Source organism: Dreissena polymorpha, chromosome 4 (genome assembly GCF_020536995.1).
Source record: "Dreissena polymorpha isolate Duluth1 chromosome 4, UMN_Dpol_1.0, whole genome shotgun sequence".
In the NCBI taxonomy this organism is placed as follows: Eukaryota; Metazoa; Mollusca; class Bivalvia; order Myida; family Dreissenidae; genus Dreissena; species Dreissena polymorpha.
The window spans coordinates 98,250,185-98,263,632 of NC_068358.1; the positions used below are offsets into that span (position 1 = coordinate 98,250,185).

The 13,448-nt window shown below is 33.2% G+C and overlaps 1 protein-coding gene across 3 annotated transcripts in view; it reads right to left on the reverse strand.

The window, feature by feature from the left end:
- Positions 1–13,448, reverse strand: part of LOC127879855 (streptococcal hemagglutinin-like) — a 44,797-nt gene that overhangs the window by 27,600 nt on the left and 3,749 nt on the right. For 2 of the 3 annotated variants that reach the window (XM_052426924.1, XM_052426922.1), the window contains exon 2: positions 12,445–12,692. In XM_052426924.1, the coding sequence (XP_052282884.1) occupies positions 12,445–12,692 (248 nt within the window). Of the gene's footprint in view, positions 1–12,444; positions 12,739–13,448 lie in introns of all 3 variants that reach the window. The other variant, XM_052426923.1, reaches the window with a different exon arrangement.

The following is a 13,448-nucleotide window of genomic DNA, read 5'->3' on the forward strand; positions in this document are numbered from 1 at the left end:
ACATGTAAATACACAGTTGTTTCAAATTGGACTTTGAAAAATTTATTTTTTCCAATTTACTTTCCCTATGTAAGTTCATGCCAAAATGCACAGCACTGTGCCCTATGGTATTACTCGACCCGCAAGGTATCGGGTTTCCTGGGGTGCTCTTTGTCCCGTTGATTACAACAAAGGCAATAACGTTCTTCACGAGGGATATTGTTGCGTGCGTATCTTCCGGTCTGAATTCTCAATGGATGGGCAGAAACCCTTAATTGCACAAAGTATAAACGTTGACTCTTGGCAAATAAATCTAAGTAGTTTTCGTATTCATTAGTAGTTTTAAACATTCTATACATATCTAGAATAGAAATTCTATTCATATCACCTAACCATTCTTGCTGATAGGTGTCGATAATTATACATTTAAATTATAAAACAAATGCATGACTATTAGTTATATTTGCAGTTTCAAAAACAAAGGAAATCCGTACTCGTTTAATAATTCTTTAAATTTGCAACCCACTTGTTACATCCCTTATTACAATCATTTAATGCTTTAATATACACAGTTTGTATAATAATATATTAACCGTGAATAATTTTAACAACTACTTAACAATTCGTACATATCTATTTACATTTAATGGATATCTGCCTAGCTAACCATAAACTGTACAGGTACATGTGTTTATTTCTACATTTAACAATCTCTGGCACAATTTTTAATGAATATGTTCGATCTCTTTTGATTTATTTAAATCCCATATTTCAGAGGCTTAACAATAAATAGATCCAACAAAATAATCAAACAACTGATAATATAATTTTTGGCTTTATCCTAATCAGATAAAATGTTCATACCCGTAGCCAGGGGGTGTTTGTGCGTTGGGTGCGTTTGCATCCAGCATTTTTTGACGGGTAAAAATAGTGTACTATAAGTTGCACCTAACTTAATCCGGCGCAAAAAACGGTTATTCATCTTTTCCCGGAATGCATTGAGGCCTAGTATTTAAGCATAATGGGCAAATAAGTCCATATTTTTTCTTCAAACTCCTGGTATACATTATTTAGTACTTTGAGACGGTATGGCCAGTAGTTTGTGGTTATAGGGTCTTTATGAAACCTTAATTGTTATATGTTTCTGAAATTCGTTTAGAAAAAGATATTTAATTTGTTAAAAAAGTGTTTTTTTAAGTAACAAGTTAGAGAAGACCCAGTTTTGTTAATCGGCGTTTGTTATACAATACACTATGAGCACGTTTAGAGCAATGCGAGGCCTCTGGTACTATCTATACTTGCAGACAAACAATTGTTTGAAAAACAATCAAACAAATATTTCTTTTTAATTTGCTTGATTTAAGAATGGTAGAATTTCGGAATGGTAAAATACATCAATTTTATCAAGATTCCAATAATTAATGATATTTTATTCCATTCTTATTGTTGATTTTACATCTTATAAATTTTCTGTTGCAAATGTAAACAAAATGTGTGCGCGCATACTAGTGTCAAGTTTAACACCTTATAAAATAATGTAGTAAGTTCACAAGGTTCTTTGTCATGAATAATAGACACTTAAAACCGTTAAGTAGAGCATGTTTTTCAATAAAAACGGTCTTTGACATATTGTATTCCTTTACTAAGCCTATAAAGGTCGTGTAGTGAACGCTGATTTTATCGCAGTTTTTTAAAGAAAGCGTAGCACTTATTTTGTATCTCTTAGTATTGTAAATAGTGATAATAGAATGATATCATAGAAAATTCTATACAAACTTTCACAATATCTCATAGAGCTCAACACCATGAAGGGTTATATACATAATGTTTCAATGTGAATATTTGTTACTGTTACAAATATGTTATGCATGTATATAAATGAGAATAAAGAATTAAACTCTGAATGACATTTCAAACAAACCTATTCCATTTTTGAAATTTAATAACACTCATCGTTTGCCTAATGAGTAAGTAACCAATACAATATGTTATAAATGAATAGGCTTCATTCAGGACATGTTTGCATTACATTACGGTGGAACTTAATAGGTCACGATTTAATGTTTGAAATGCACTCACAATTTAATGGTATAAACTGTTTCAACTTTATACCTGGTCAATAATCGCATTTCATATTTGTTCTATTACTTTGAAATTATTTGACCTTACGCAAAAACACCGATCGTTCAGCTCAGTTAGTATTTGTACAATGTAAGCTCAAGAAGAGAGTTTATCAAACAATAAATAAGCATACGTTATAACATTATCGAAATTCACACATATTTTGAAAGTCTATTTAATTTCGATTCCTTTATTACCACAGATAAAATAGTTGGACATTAATTTATTAAAAACAAATGTTGCTTTAAGTTGATATTAGTAACACGACCAATGGTAATAGTAGTATTAACATAATAATTATATACTAATAATAAGAAAAAAGTAGCGCAATAATAATAGTAATAATAATAATAATAATAATAATAATAATAATAATATAATAATAAGAAGAAGAAGAAGAAGAAGAAGAAGAAGAAGCAGAAGAAGAAGAAGAAGAAGAAGAAGAAGAAGAAGAAGAAAAAGAAGATGAAGAACAACAACTTGGTGCAACGAACACAATATACGATACTTCAACGTTTTGTCTCAGTAGTAGTATTGAGCAGTCATTTTATGGAGTAATTTAACGCAAAAAATAAACTATTACCTAAATTACATGTGCAGCGTAATTTAACAATCAAATGCAATGAAATACAGAGAACTTATCTACAGTTTCAGCCCAAAGCTTCTTGGTAATGTCTATATATTTTTAAAAGTGTACTTATAGGGGCATTTTCACGTTTAGGTAAATTGACAAAATAAAAAAAGTTGTTTCAGATTCGCAAAATTTCGTTTTAGTAATGATATTTGTTAGGAAACACTAATACTGAACATTTACCATGCTCTTAAATATCGTAATATGCATGTTTTGACGATTTGAAAACCTGGAGATTATAAAGCGTTGCATCAAAAAACGATGGAATACTATGGAAAGTTCTGTTGTTGTCGTTATATTTTTGACGATGCGAACAGCATCGCCCAAGGTATCATAACCGTAGATTTTTTTTTCACAATTGCGACCTATGTAAAAGACCGAGCCAGTCCGATTGAGATAACTCGATTTTTCAGTTACTTCCCTATTGCATTAGCCACTGCGTAGGAGATTGCTCGTCATTGATAACATTCTCCTAGCAGAGTTGTCGTTCGTGTTTCAACATTCAACAATGGCCGCCCCCGTGAGAGTCTCGATTCAAAACTTTGTTACTGCATAAATTGGCTTGTTTCGCTATTTAAAAGCTGTCATTTAGGATATATGAATTATTTATTCACTAAATCTCCGCTTATGACAACAATAGTTGGAATTCGAAGGATATATACTCGATGTGAATAAAGGACTTTCTGGATCGTAACAGCTTGACACGGCAAAACTGGCAAACTGGTATTTTTAGTTATCAATATAAGTCACATTGTGCTTTATAAATTGTAATCGAGCATTTTGCGACTTATTGAATGACTACGATACCCGATATCAACATTTCATCGGGGATTTGCAGATCACCAACTGTCCTGAAATTCAACATTGATTTCAAACTCTTTACTGGTTTGTACTATTTCTTAGTGTTAGTACTTTTTATCATTTTAAAGTTAAATGAACTGTGTCACAGTAAAAGAGACATTAAGGCGATTGTGGCCAGTTTGGATCTAGATCAGCCTGCAGTCGCTTGAAAGCTGTTTGCTTAAAAGCGTTTTTCTGACAATAACAAATAATTTAATTGGATACTGATTTGACTGCGCTTTTCCTGTGACCTGGCTCAAATAATAGAATTGTCATTAATCAAATTATTTATTTCGAACATTAATCAATTGTTTTTCTTGTCCCTCGGGATCAATGACTCCAGCACTTTCCTGTTGAGAATTGAATACTGCTAAAGGCAATGCTAGGGGGCGTGAGAGATGTTGCACCTTCCAGTATCGCTCGATTGTTCATTGTCAGCTCGGGTACTACGTACATGTACCCCGGGTACTCTTAAGTATACTTACATGTATCCCGGGTACGGTAAATATACTAAAATGTACCCGGGAAATTTAACCCTAAATCCGTCGTTGTCGACTATTTTTTTGTAATAATTATATATACACATCAGGGCTTAACACTAACTTTTTTTTCAACTAGCCCGTTCTGGCTAGTAAATGCAGAACCTACTAGCCCTGACCAATCTTTCATGTGCCCTGACCCAAGTATTATAAAAACCTTTATATTTATCATTCAACTTGTATTTTCTTGTGCTTGGAGATGCGCAATTATGATGAAATCATTCTTATTAGCTTGCCTTACTAATGCTATTGAATTCAATATTCATCTATTTAAGACATCTATTTGTAATCTTCACGCCATTTCTGGAGAAATTTTCTTGTTTTTTTATTTCCTCATACTTTCTCTTACTTTCCTCCTTCCCTTTTCTTTTCGTATCCGAGGAACCCCCATCCCCACCCGTAAAGCCAAACTTAAACAACGACATGAACGTTAAAACCTTTTTTTACATAGATTGCCGGGTTACCGTCTTACAAGAAATGGTAAGTGAATCTTAGCAAAATAACGTGTTACGGTAGTTGTAACCATTGTACAGGGTTAACTCTCTACTAAAAGACGGGATCGACCATTAATATTAGTTTTGCTAATTGAATTGCGTAAAAAATATTGTCAAAACACTTCTTATCTAAATAAAGTCTCTATCTTCCTCTAAATGGATTAATTAATCGTCTAAAGGATGGAATAACTTTTCCATAATGACAACAAATTAAAATTATTTAAAATTGATAAATAACTATTAATTTTATAGTTACTTTGTGTTAATGTCGAGTTGTATACCTTCATCATTCCGGACGATCCTGGGCGATCCCGGCTTTTAGTTTCAAACGTATTTTCATTGAGAAAACACGTCACTTCGAGGAAACCAATCAAAAACCGTGTCTAGCGGCATTCCGTTTAAAAATAGGTACTGACGTGTTTTACCAGGAAAACCGCCGGGGATTTTCTGAATCGTCGGCCTCTTTTTTATTGCAATCTGGGGGTTCCGAATCTATTTCGAGATACGATCCGTTTGTTGTCTCCGAACTCACTCTGGGATTTAATTGTCATCTGATCGTACTGAATTAAGATTTTTGCATCTTTGAAAAGCTTATTTAAAACGCAGTTTATAGATATAGAACATATAATCCCGCCCAAAATACACACGACCGGTCGGGCATGTTCCTGGGACATTGGCTAGCCCGGACCAAGGTACGGGCAGTGAATGTCGTTCGGACGTGCCTTAGTGTTAAGCCCTGCACATGTATGTCAATTTTCTGTAGAATGGCCTCTATATTATCGGAACACATACTCAAAAAACATGTTGATGCAGTGTTTTTTGAAGAGAAGTGTGTTTAAGATAATAGGTTGCGTGTTTTACGACATCGGATTTTGGGCGCGAATACAACTCGGGTACAGTCTAATATGGACCGAGTACAATTACGTTTATTAACCATACCTGGGGTACATGTAAGTATACTTAGAGTACCCAGGGTACATGTAAGTATACTCAAGAGTACCCGGGGTACATATAAGTAGTACCAGAGCCGACAATGTCCAATTGAGCTCCATTATCCCTCATGAACCGACTCAAAAAACCGAGTCGGCAATATTTGACTTAATTTTTGGTTTGGTTGCTCTCGAGGGATCGAAAATTTCAGAATCTTCCTAAAAGCCTCACGGTTTGATCCCCAGAAGCGACATTGAAAACTAGCATACTTTGTTATCTAAAAGGCTGCTAAACCTGATATACAATGATAATGTGAATTTTCTCTCACATGATGTCCATCAGTCATATTATATAAAAACTTACAGCAGTAGTAAACAACTGGACAATAATTAATGAACGCATCTTTCATTTGTCTTTGACACTTTGATTTTGACATGGCCTAGATTTAAAAATGTGACTGGACTTTACCAGCACTCTTGTAACAGAGCTAAAGTTTAAATGTACCATTGAAGATCACCTAAATCCAGATTTGCTATTATAGACTTGTGGAAAGTTTTAAAGGTGTGACAAGTAAGCAAAAATTGGTCATTACCCAGAGGCCACAACTGATCTATGACTGTATTAAAACAAGAAAAATCAGTGCCTGATTTAGATTTTCTTAGATAGTTCAATAAAAACTTATTTCATAAGCCTGGTAACAGTTTAACGGTAATGCTACCAATGTGTCACACCAGGGCCTTGAATTTGAAATCTAGGACATGCATGGTCATTTCTTCATGAAATCAGGACACAAAATTGTATTTTAAGTCCTTAATTGACCTGGCTATAGTTCTCAGACTATTATAAGCCCAATCAGTATATTTATATCATTATTTATGCTTTGTGATTGTAAACATATACACAATCATGCAGTTACATGATAGCAATAAATAATATCAAAGCTACCCATACTATAAAGGTCATTGACAAAGCCTATGGTCAAAATGTGAACACATTGATTGTAATCGCCCTCTCATGCCAGCAAAAACAACACGTTGACAGGTTGTCATTTTTGACAGTTCTACTTTCACTTTCATTTTGTGATATCAAACTATTAACAATAATGTGGCTGAGAAAAATATCGCCATTGCTTTTTATGCCCCCAGTAGGGTGGCCTATATCAGTTGAACTGTCAGTCAGTCAGTCAGTGTGTCATTCTGTCCGTCCGTCCGAAAACTTTAATGGCCATAACTTTTTTAATATTGACCATAGCAACTTGATATTTGGCATACATGTGCATCTCATGGAGCTGCACATTTTCAGTTGTGAAAGGTGAAGGTGAAGGTCATCCTTCAAGGTCAAATGTCAAATATAAAGCGTCTGTCTGTCTGTCCAAAAACTTTAACATTAGCCATAACTTTTTCAATATTGGTGTGCATGCGTTTCTCATAGAGCTGCACATATTGATTGGTGAAAGGTCAAGGTCATCCTTCAAGGTCAAGGTCAAAGGTCAAATTTTGCAATATTGAAGACAGCAATTCCATATTCGGCATGCATGTGTATGTCATGGAGCTGCACATTTTGAGTGGTGAAAGGTCAAGGTCATCCTTCAAGGTCAAAGGTAAAATATATGGCTTCAAAGCTGCGAAGCAGTGGGCATTGTGTTTCACAAACACAGCTCTTTTTTAATATATTTTCTGCACATTTCTTAAAAAAACTTACATCAATACACGATTTTCTTCGTTAATTCAATCATTCCTGACAGACTTGTGTACATATTTCGCTTACATTTTGACGCGCTTAGGTAGGACCGCATTACCGCTTCCGAAATGTGTATTCATACTATTGCCTTCGAGGAGCTTATCTGATGTTTGACGGAAAGGGCCGAAAATGTGCGAGTGTGGGTCAAGTTTCCCACAGGTACTACTTTTCCGTTTCCCCAATTTTTTTTCCGTACCTAAAATCTTTCGTACCCAATTTTGTTCGTACCCAATTTTTTTTTCATCCCTAATTTTTTTTCGTACCCAAATTTTTTCGGTCCCAATTTTTTTGTTCCCAAATATTTTTTCGTACCCAAATTTGTTTTCATACCCAAATTTTTTTCGCAAAATTTGTGTACCAAATTTTTTTTTCGTACCAACATACACAATTGTGTTGATTGTGGCGATGTAGATAAACTTAACATGATGCTTTTATATCCATCTTCTCAAAAGCATCGTCACACCAGTACTGTCAGTACTTTGATTTGAAACTACGATGATTGCTTATATAAAGTAAAAAATACGAGCGTACCTAGCGTGAGAACGGATGGTTGAGTGGTCTAAGCGGGTGACTTTTACATCCAGGACTCAAGGGGTCAGTGGTTCGAGTCCAGTTGAGGGTTACTTTTTTTGCTTTTTAAAATTGTATTCTTGTTTTTTTACTGGGGATTTTTATGTCAAATGTTTAAATTTATCAATATAAAGCATTTAATGACACACTTCAATTAATGCCAACTCTGTGAAAAGGCCCCTTTAATGCTGTGGAACAGTTTTATTATGTAGCGGATACTAGCATAGAGATTTAATTGGAATAGATTTAATAGATTGAAAGATCCATTTTCATCATGAGCAGAATGCGTTTCTTTATTCAGTTGTAAGTTGAAATTTATCATTTTTGTTAAGGATGGCAAAGATTTTTCGAAAAAATAACACTATTCGAATGTTCTTTTGTTGTTAGATTTTATATCTTTTACATAAGGATTTCAGTTAAAAGCAGCGTATATCACTATTATCCCCTAATTGCGAACATCACAAGCCGCATTGGGTTCTCAAGTATACAGGATAGGTGTCACAATAAATTTACCGTCGTGCATTGTGTTTGCGACAGTTTACTTTATTTATTATTTCTTAAGATCTTACGGCGTTCCGCTTACAATTGTATAAACAACGATAAAGGACTATTGTAAATAGTGTTAAGTCCAATTATATTCGATGAAAACATGGTTTTCGGCAATTATCTTTTATCATTTTTTGAAACTTTAAGACGGTGTTGCAACGTGGTTTAAACAGCAAGAATACGCGATGATTAAACAAATAGGTGTGAAGAGTGGTAAGAAGGGGAATGTTATTGGTCGGGTCTAAAATCAAGTCCACATGCTAGAATCTATTTATATTTATTGATAGAATCTATTGACATTTTAGCTTTGCCTTTGAGTGATATGTTCAATAAGATAATAGACTCTGGAGTTTTTCCCGAAGCGTGGACAGTCGGTATTATTGTTCCATTACACAAAAGGGCTCCGAGTCAGATGTAAACAACTACAGAGGTATTACACTTGTAAGCTGTCTTTCTAAACTGTTTACCTCAGTAATTAATAAGAGAGTTGAAAATGTCTGCAATTAATATAACATTATTTCGGACGCCCAATTCGGATTTCGAAAAGGACGTTCTACTGTAGATGCAATATTTATACTTCAGTCATTAGTTCAGAACTATATGTTTGAAAATAAACGTCTGTATGTTATTTTTGTCGATATGTTGAAATGTTTTGATTCTATTTATAGAAACGGTCTTTGGTTGAAATACTATAAATCGGGAATTAAGGGTAAAGTTTTACGAGTTGTTAGAGATATGTACAACAATGTTAAATAATGTGTTAAGTCATTTTCTTCATTTTCTGATTATTTCTGATACTCAGTAGGCTTGCGTCAAGGGGAGGTTATGTCCCCTTTGCTATTTTCTCTCTTTGTTGAGGACTTGGAACTTTATCTCCAAGATGATATTAATGCAGGCATAAATTTAGATGATGTTATGATTTTATTACTTTTGTTTGCTGACGACATGGCTATTATAGGTAAAAATCCAACAGAAATTCAAAACCATTTAGACCATTTGTACACTTACTGCAATAATTGGGGATTGCAGGTTAACATAAATAAGACCAAAATTATGGTTTTTCGTAAGCGAGGTGGATTACTGACCTCAGAGAAGTGGACCTACAATAGTCAGCCAATAGAAGTTGTTATTGATTTTAACTATTTAGGAGTTGTTTTAAATTATACTGGTAGTTTTAATCTTAATCAAGAATATTTAGTTGGTAAAGGGCTTAAGGCCATGAATGTTTTACTTTGTAAATGTCAGGACTATGATTTGAAGCATAGTACTCTTTGTCAATTGTTTGATGCCTTTGTTGGCTCTATTATCAATTATGGAGCAGAAGTTTGGGGATATACTAAGTCAAAATAATTAGAAAGGCTTCACCTAAAATTCGTAAAACGTCTATTAAAAGTTAGACTTAATACATGTAATAATATGGTGTATGGCGAACTTGGGAGATATCTGCTTTATATACATAGATATGTACGTATACTGAAATATTGGTTAAAGCTGCAGTCAAGCGACAACATCATTTTAAAATATGTATACAACGAAGCCGTTAGATATTGTGAAAAGGGTTGCACAAATTGGATATATAATGTTAAAAAGATGTTAAATGCTTTTGTTTTTGCAGATGTATTCGAAAATGTGCTTGCTTTTGATATGAAATCATTTTTGTTTGTATTTAAATGTAGAATTGTTGACGCTTTTAAACTTAAATGGTACAATGATGTGAACGAAAGCTCTATGATGGATATGTATAGGCAGTTTAAAACATCTCTAGTATATGAACCATATCTAAATATTTTACCTAAATCATTAAGAGCATATGTTAGTAGATTACGTTTATCTGTACACCCTATGAGAATTCAAACGGGTAGATACGCTAGAAATGTAGAGGAAAGATCTGTAAGACACTGCATGTTCTGTGTTTTAAATGACATTGAGGATGAATATCATTTTGTTTGTGTATGCCCTATGAATAATTATTTTAGAAAAAAATACATAAAAAACAACTATTATATCAAACCATCTGTTTATAAATATTTGAATTTGTTCAAAACGGAGGATAAAATGGAACTTATTAATCTGTCACTGTTTGTCAAAAACGCGCTATCTATACGATAAAGACTGATAAATGATATGTCATAATATATTCATCTCCTGTATACTTATAATGTATGTAATATATTACCAACTGCATTTGTAACAATCTTATTTTAAAAACCACGAGTTTTGCTTTCTGTGGTTTTTGTGTGTATCTAACATATTTTTTCTGCTTTTTTATTTTTTGTATAAAATCACGTGACAATATATATGTGTGATTGTATATATATATAGACGATGTAGTTTGTATAAGTCTTGAATAAAAAATCTGTTTGTCTGTCTGCTTGCGTTATAAACATAGTTTAAGTATTAAAACGATCATCAGTTGGCTTTATTTTGATTAATTACGATCAGTTAAAAGCGATAATTATGTATTATTTTTATATCACAAAAAATACATGCTTGATTAAAAAATCAAAAGAAATCAAACGTCATTTTATATAATAAAATTTAATCTTAACGCTAAAAAATTAAAAACATTCATTTATCTACATGCATGCGTTATACATAAATAAACCGTCGATAGTTTCGAACCCATTCAAATGAGAAGAAACTACGCATGAAACCCCTTTTCGATCGAGATAGATGGTGTGTAGCAAATTGGAAATTGACTCTAACTGTATTTGGATTTTCGCCCCAGGCAGTCTACTAACATGTTTTTGCCGATATCGATTTTTAATCCTAAAGATCAAAATGTGGGACAATCGGAAGTAAACCCTATCGTTCCTTTTTCAACTACAATATCCTATTATTTTATCTTGTCCTGGTATATTTAAGGGTTTGCTGTATTGTTGTGATATTAATTTAGGTAATGAATTCCTCCCGCACCGTATTCAATATATATGTATGCAAAATAATATACTGCGTGCATTCAGTTTCACGATTATCAGAATATATTTGTAGCATAAATGTAAATAATAAATAAATACTTTCAGATTTTCATTATATCGAATATCATACGATAGAGTATTCGAATACTTTAAAGGGATCTTTTCACGCTTTGGTAAATTGACAAAATTGAAAAAAGTTGTTTCAGATTCGCAAATTTTCGTTTTAGTTATGATATTTGTGAGGAAATAGTAATACTGAACATTTACCATGGTCTAATATAGCCATTATATGCATCTTTTGACGATTTTAAAACCTAAAAATTATAAAGCGTTGCAACGCGAAACGATTGAATATTTTGGAGAGTTCTGTTTTTGTCGTTAAATTTTGTGAAACTACGAAGATTGCTTATATAAGGTATAAAATACGTAAAGTATGTGTACTCGGCGGAATAGCTCAGTAGGCTAAGGCGTTTTTACTTCAGGACTCTGGCAGGACTCCAGGGGTCACTGGTTCGAAACCTGGACCGGGTAATGTTCTTTTCCTTTTTTAAATTTTATTCTTGATTTTTTACTGGAGCTGTTACGATCCAATGTTTACATTTATCAATATAAAGCATTTAATGAATAAGTTAAAAAATGCCAAAATCTGTGAAAAGGCCCCTTTAATTACCGATTATGTGAATACCCAATGTTCTAATATTTGTATTCCCTATCTTGTATCATCCAAATAAAACGAAATATTTCAACCCATTTAAATATTGTCAAAATCTTTTGCATGGCTTTGCATTTCTTTTGATCCTCTGACACTTTCGATCATTAGTAAAAAAATACTCAAACTAGCACACCCAAAGTATTGAACATTATAACAAATTTCACCATCTAGATTTTCAAAATTCACTCTAAATTTGGTAAAAAATCGAATTAATAGCAAGATGTGTGAGTACAAACTTACCATAACATTCTAATTATATCCATCTTTTAACGCTTGATAAAAAAAAATAGTATAGCGAAAAATTTGAATAAAAGGCTATTAATGATAGAATGGACCAAACATTCACTGCACGAAAAAAACTTAAAATAATATACAGTCACACAATCTTTTGATTAAATCATTATCTACATAGGAAATGACGTACCTTGTTTGGTGAGCTGGAGGTGTGGAAGACGCAATGCGTTTAAGCATGATAGCCACATACACAAAACGAACACTGCAGAAGCACAACGGTTGATCAGTGAGATATGTCGCAATGTCGCCATGATGTTTAGTGCCAACGCGTTGCTTTGCAACCACTCCGGACAGTTGTTTTTCTTTTTTTCCCTTTGGCTACTCAGATTCTGTCTGTAAAGCCTATATTTATTCAGGGTACCCACTGGCGTTTCAATCCTGAATTGTTTTTAAATATTTCAATTATTTTATAGCACGGTCTTGTCTGAAATTGAATAATAGTATTTAAAATAATATGATTTCCTCTTTGAGATATTACCTGATACACAACTAACAACGCACAAATTGTTTTATTCAATAAACTCATGTATTCTATGTATCTTTAACTGGGAAACCATAGGACCTGCCCTGAGAAGCAGTGTCTAAATTATGGTAATACTTTAAAAACAATCATACTGCATTTTGAATAAGAACATAGAAATGGTAAGAACGATAGTCAAGTTACATTTATACGCGTTGACTGAATGCGCAGATGACAATATTTGCTACACAAAGGCTTTACAATAATGAGGACAATCTAAAAGATAAGACTTGTTTATAGTGAAATTTGGTAGTAACACCACCATGAAAATTAGAATGTCACGCATGGCTTTCATCTGGGTCGAACTATTGAGCTATCCAACCGGAAAACGTTTTAGAACTTGATGTTTTTATATGTTTTTACATGGCGCTTCGCAAGAATGGTAAAATAAGTTTTTCGTAAATTATTTTACAGTTGATGTTTTTTTGTAATGCATGTATAACATACTCGGTAATAGTTATAATGATAATGATTTGTTTTTAGAAGATTTCATATGTGTATGAATCGTTCTGTGTTCGGGTCAAGCGTTCTCCAATAGACACGATTGTTCAGTGTCATCCTGTGAACGCGGTTTGTTTGGTTTTACCCATTGCGTGTGTCACCTCTCTAGTTTG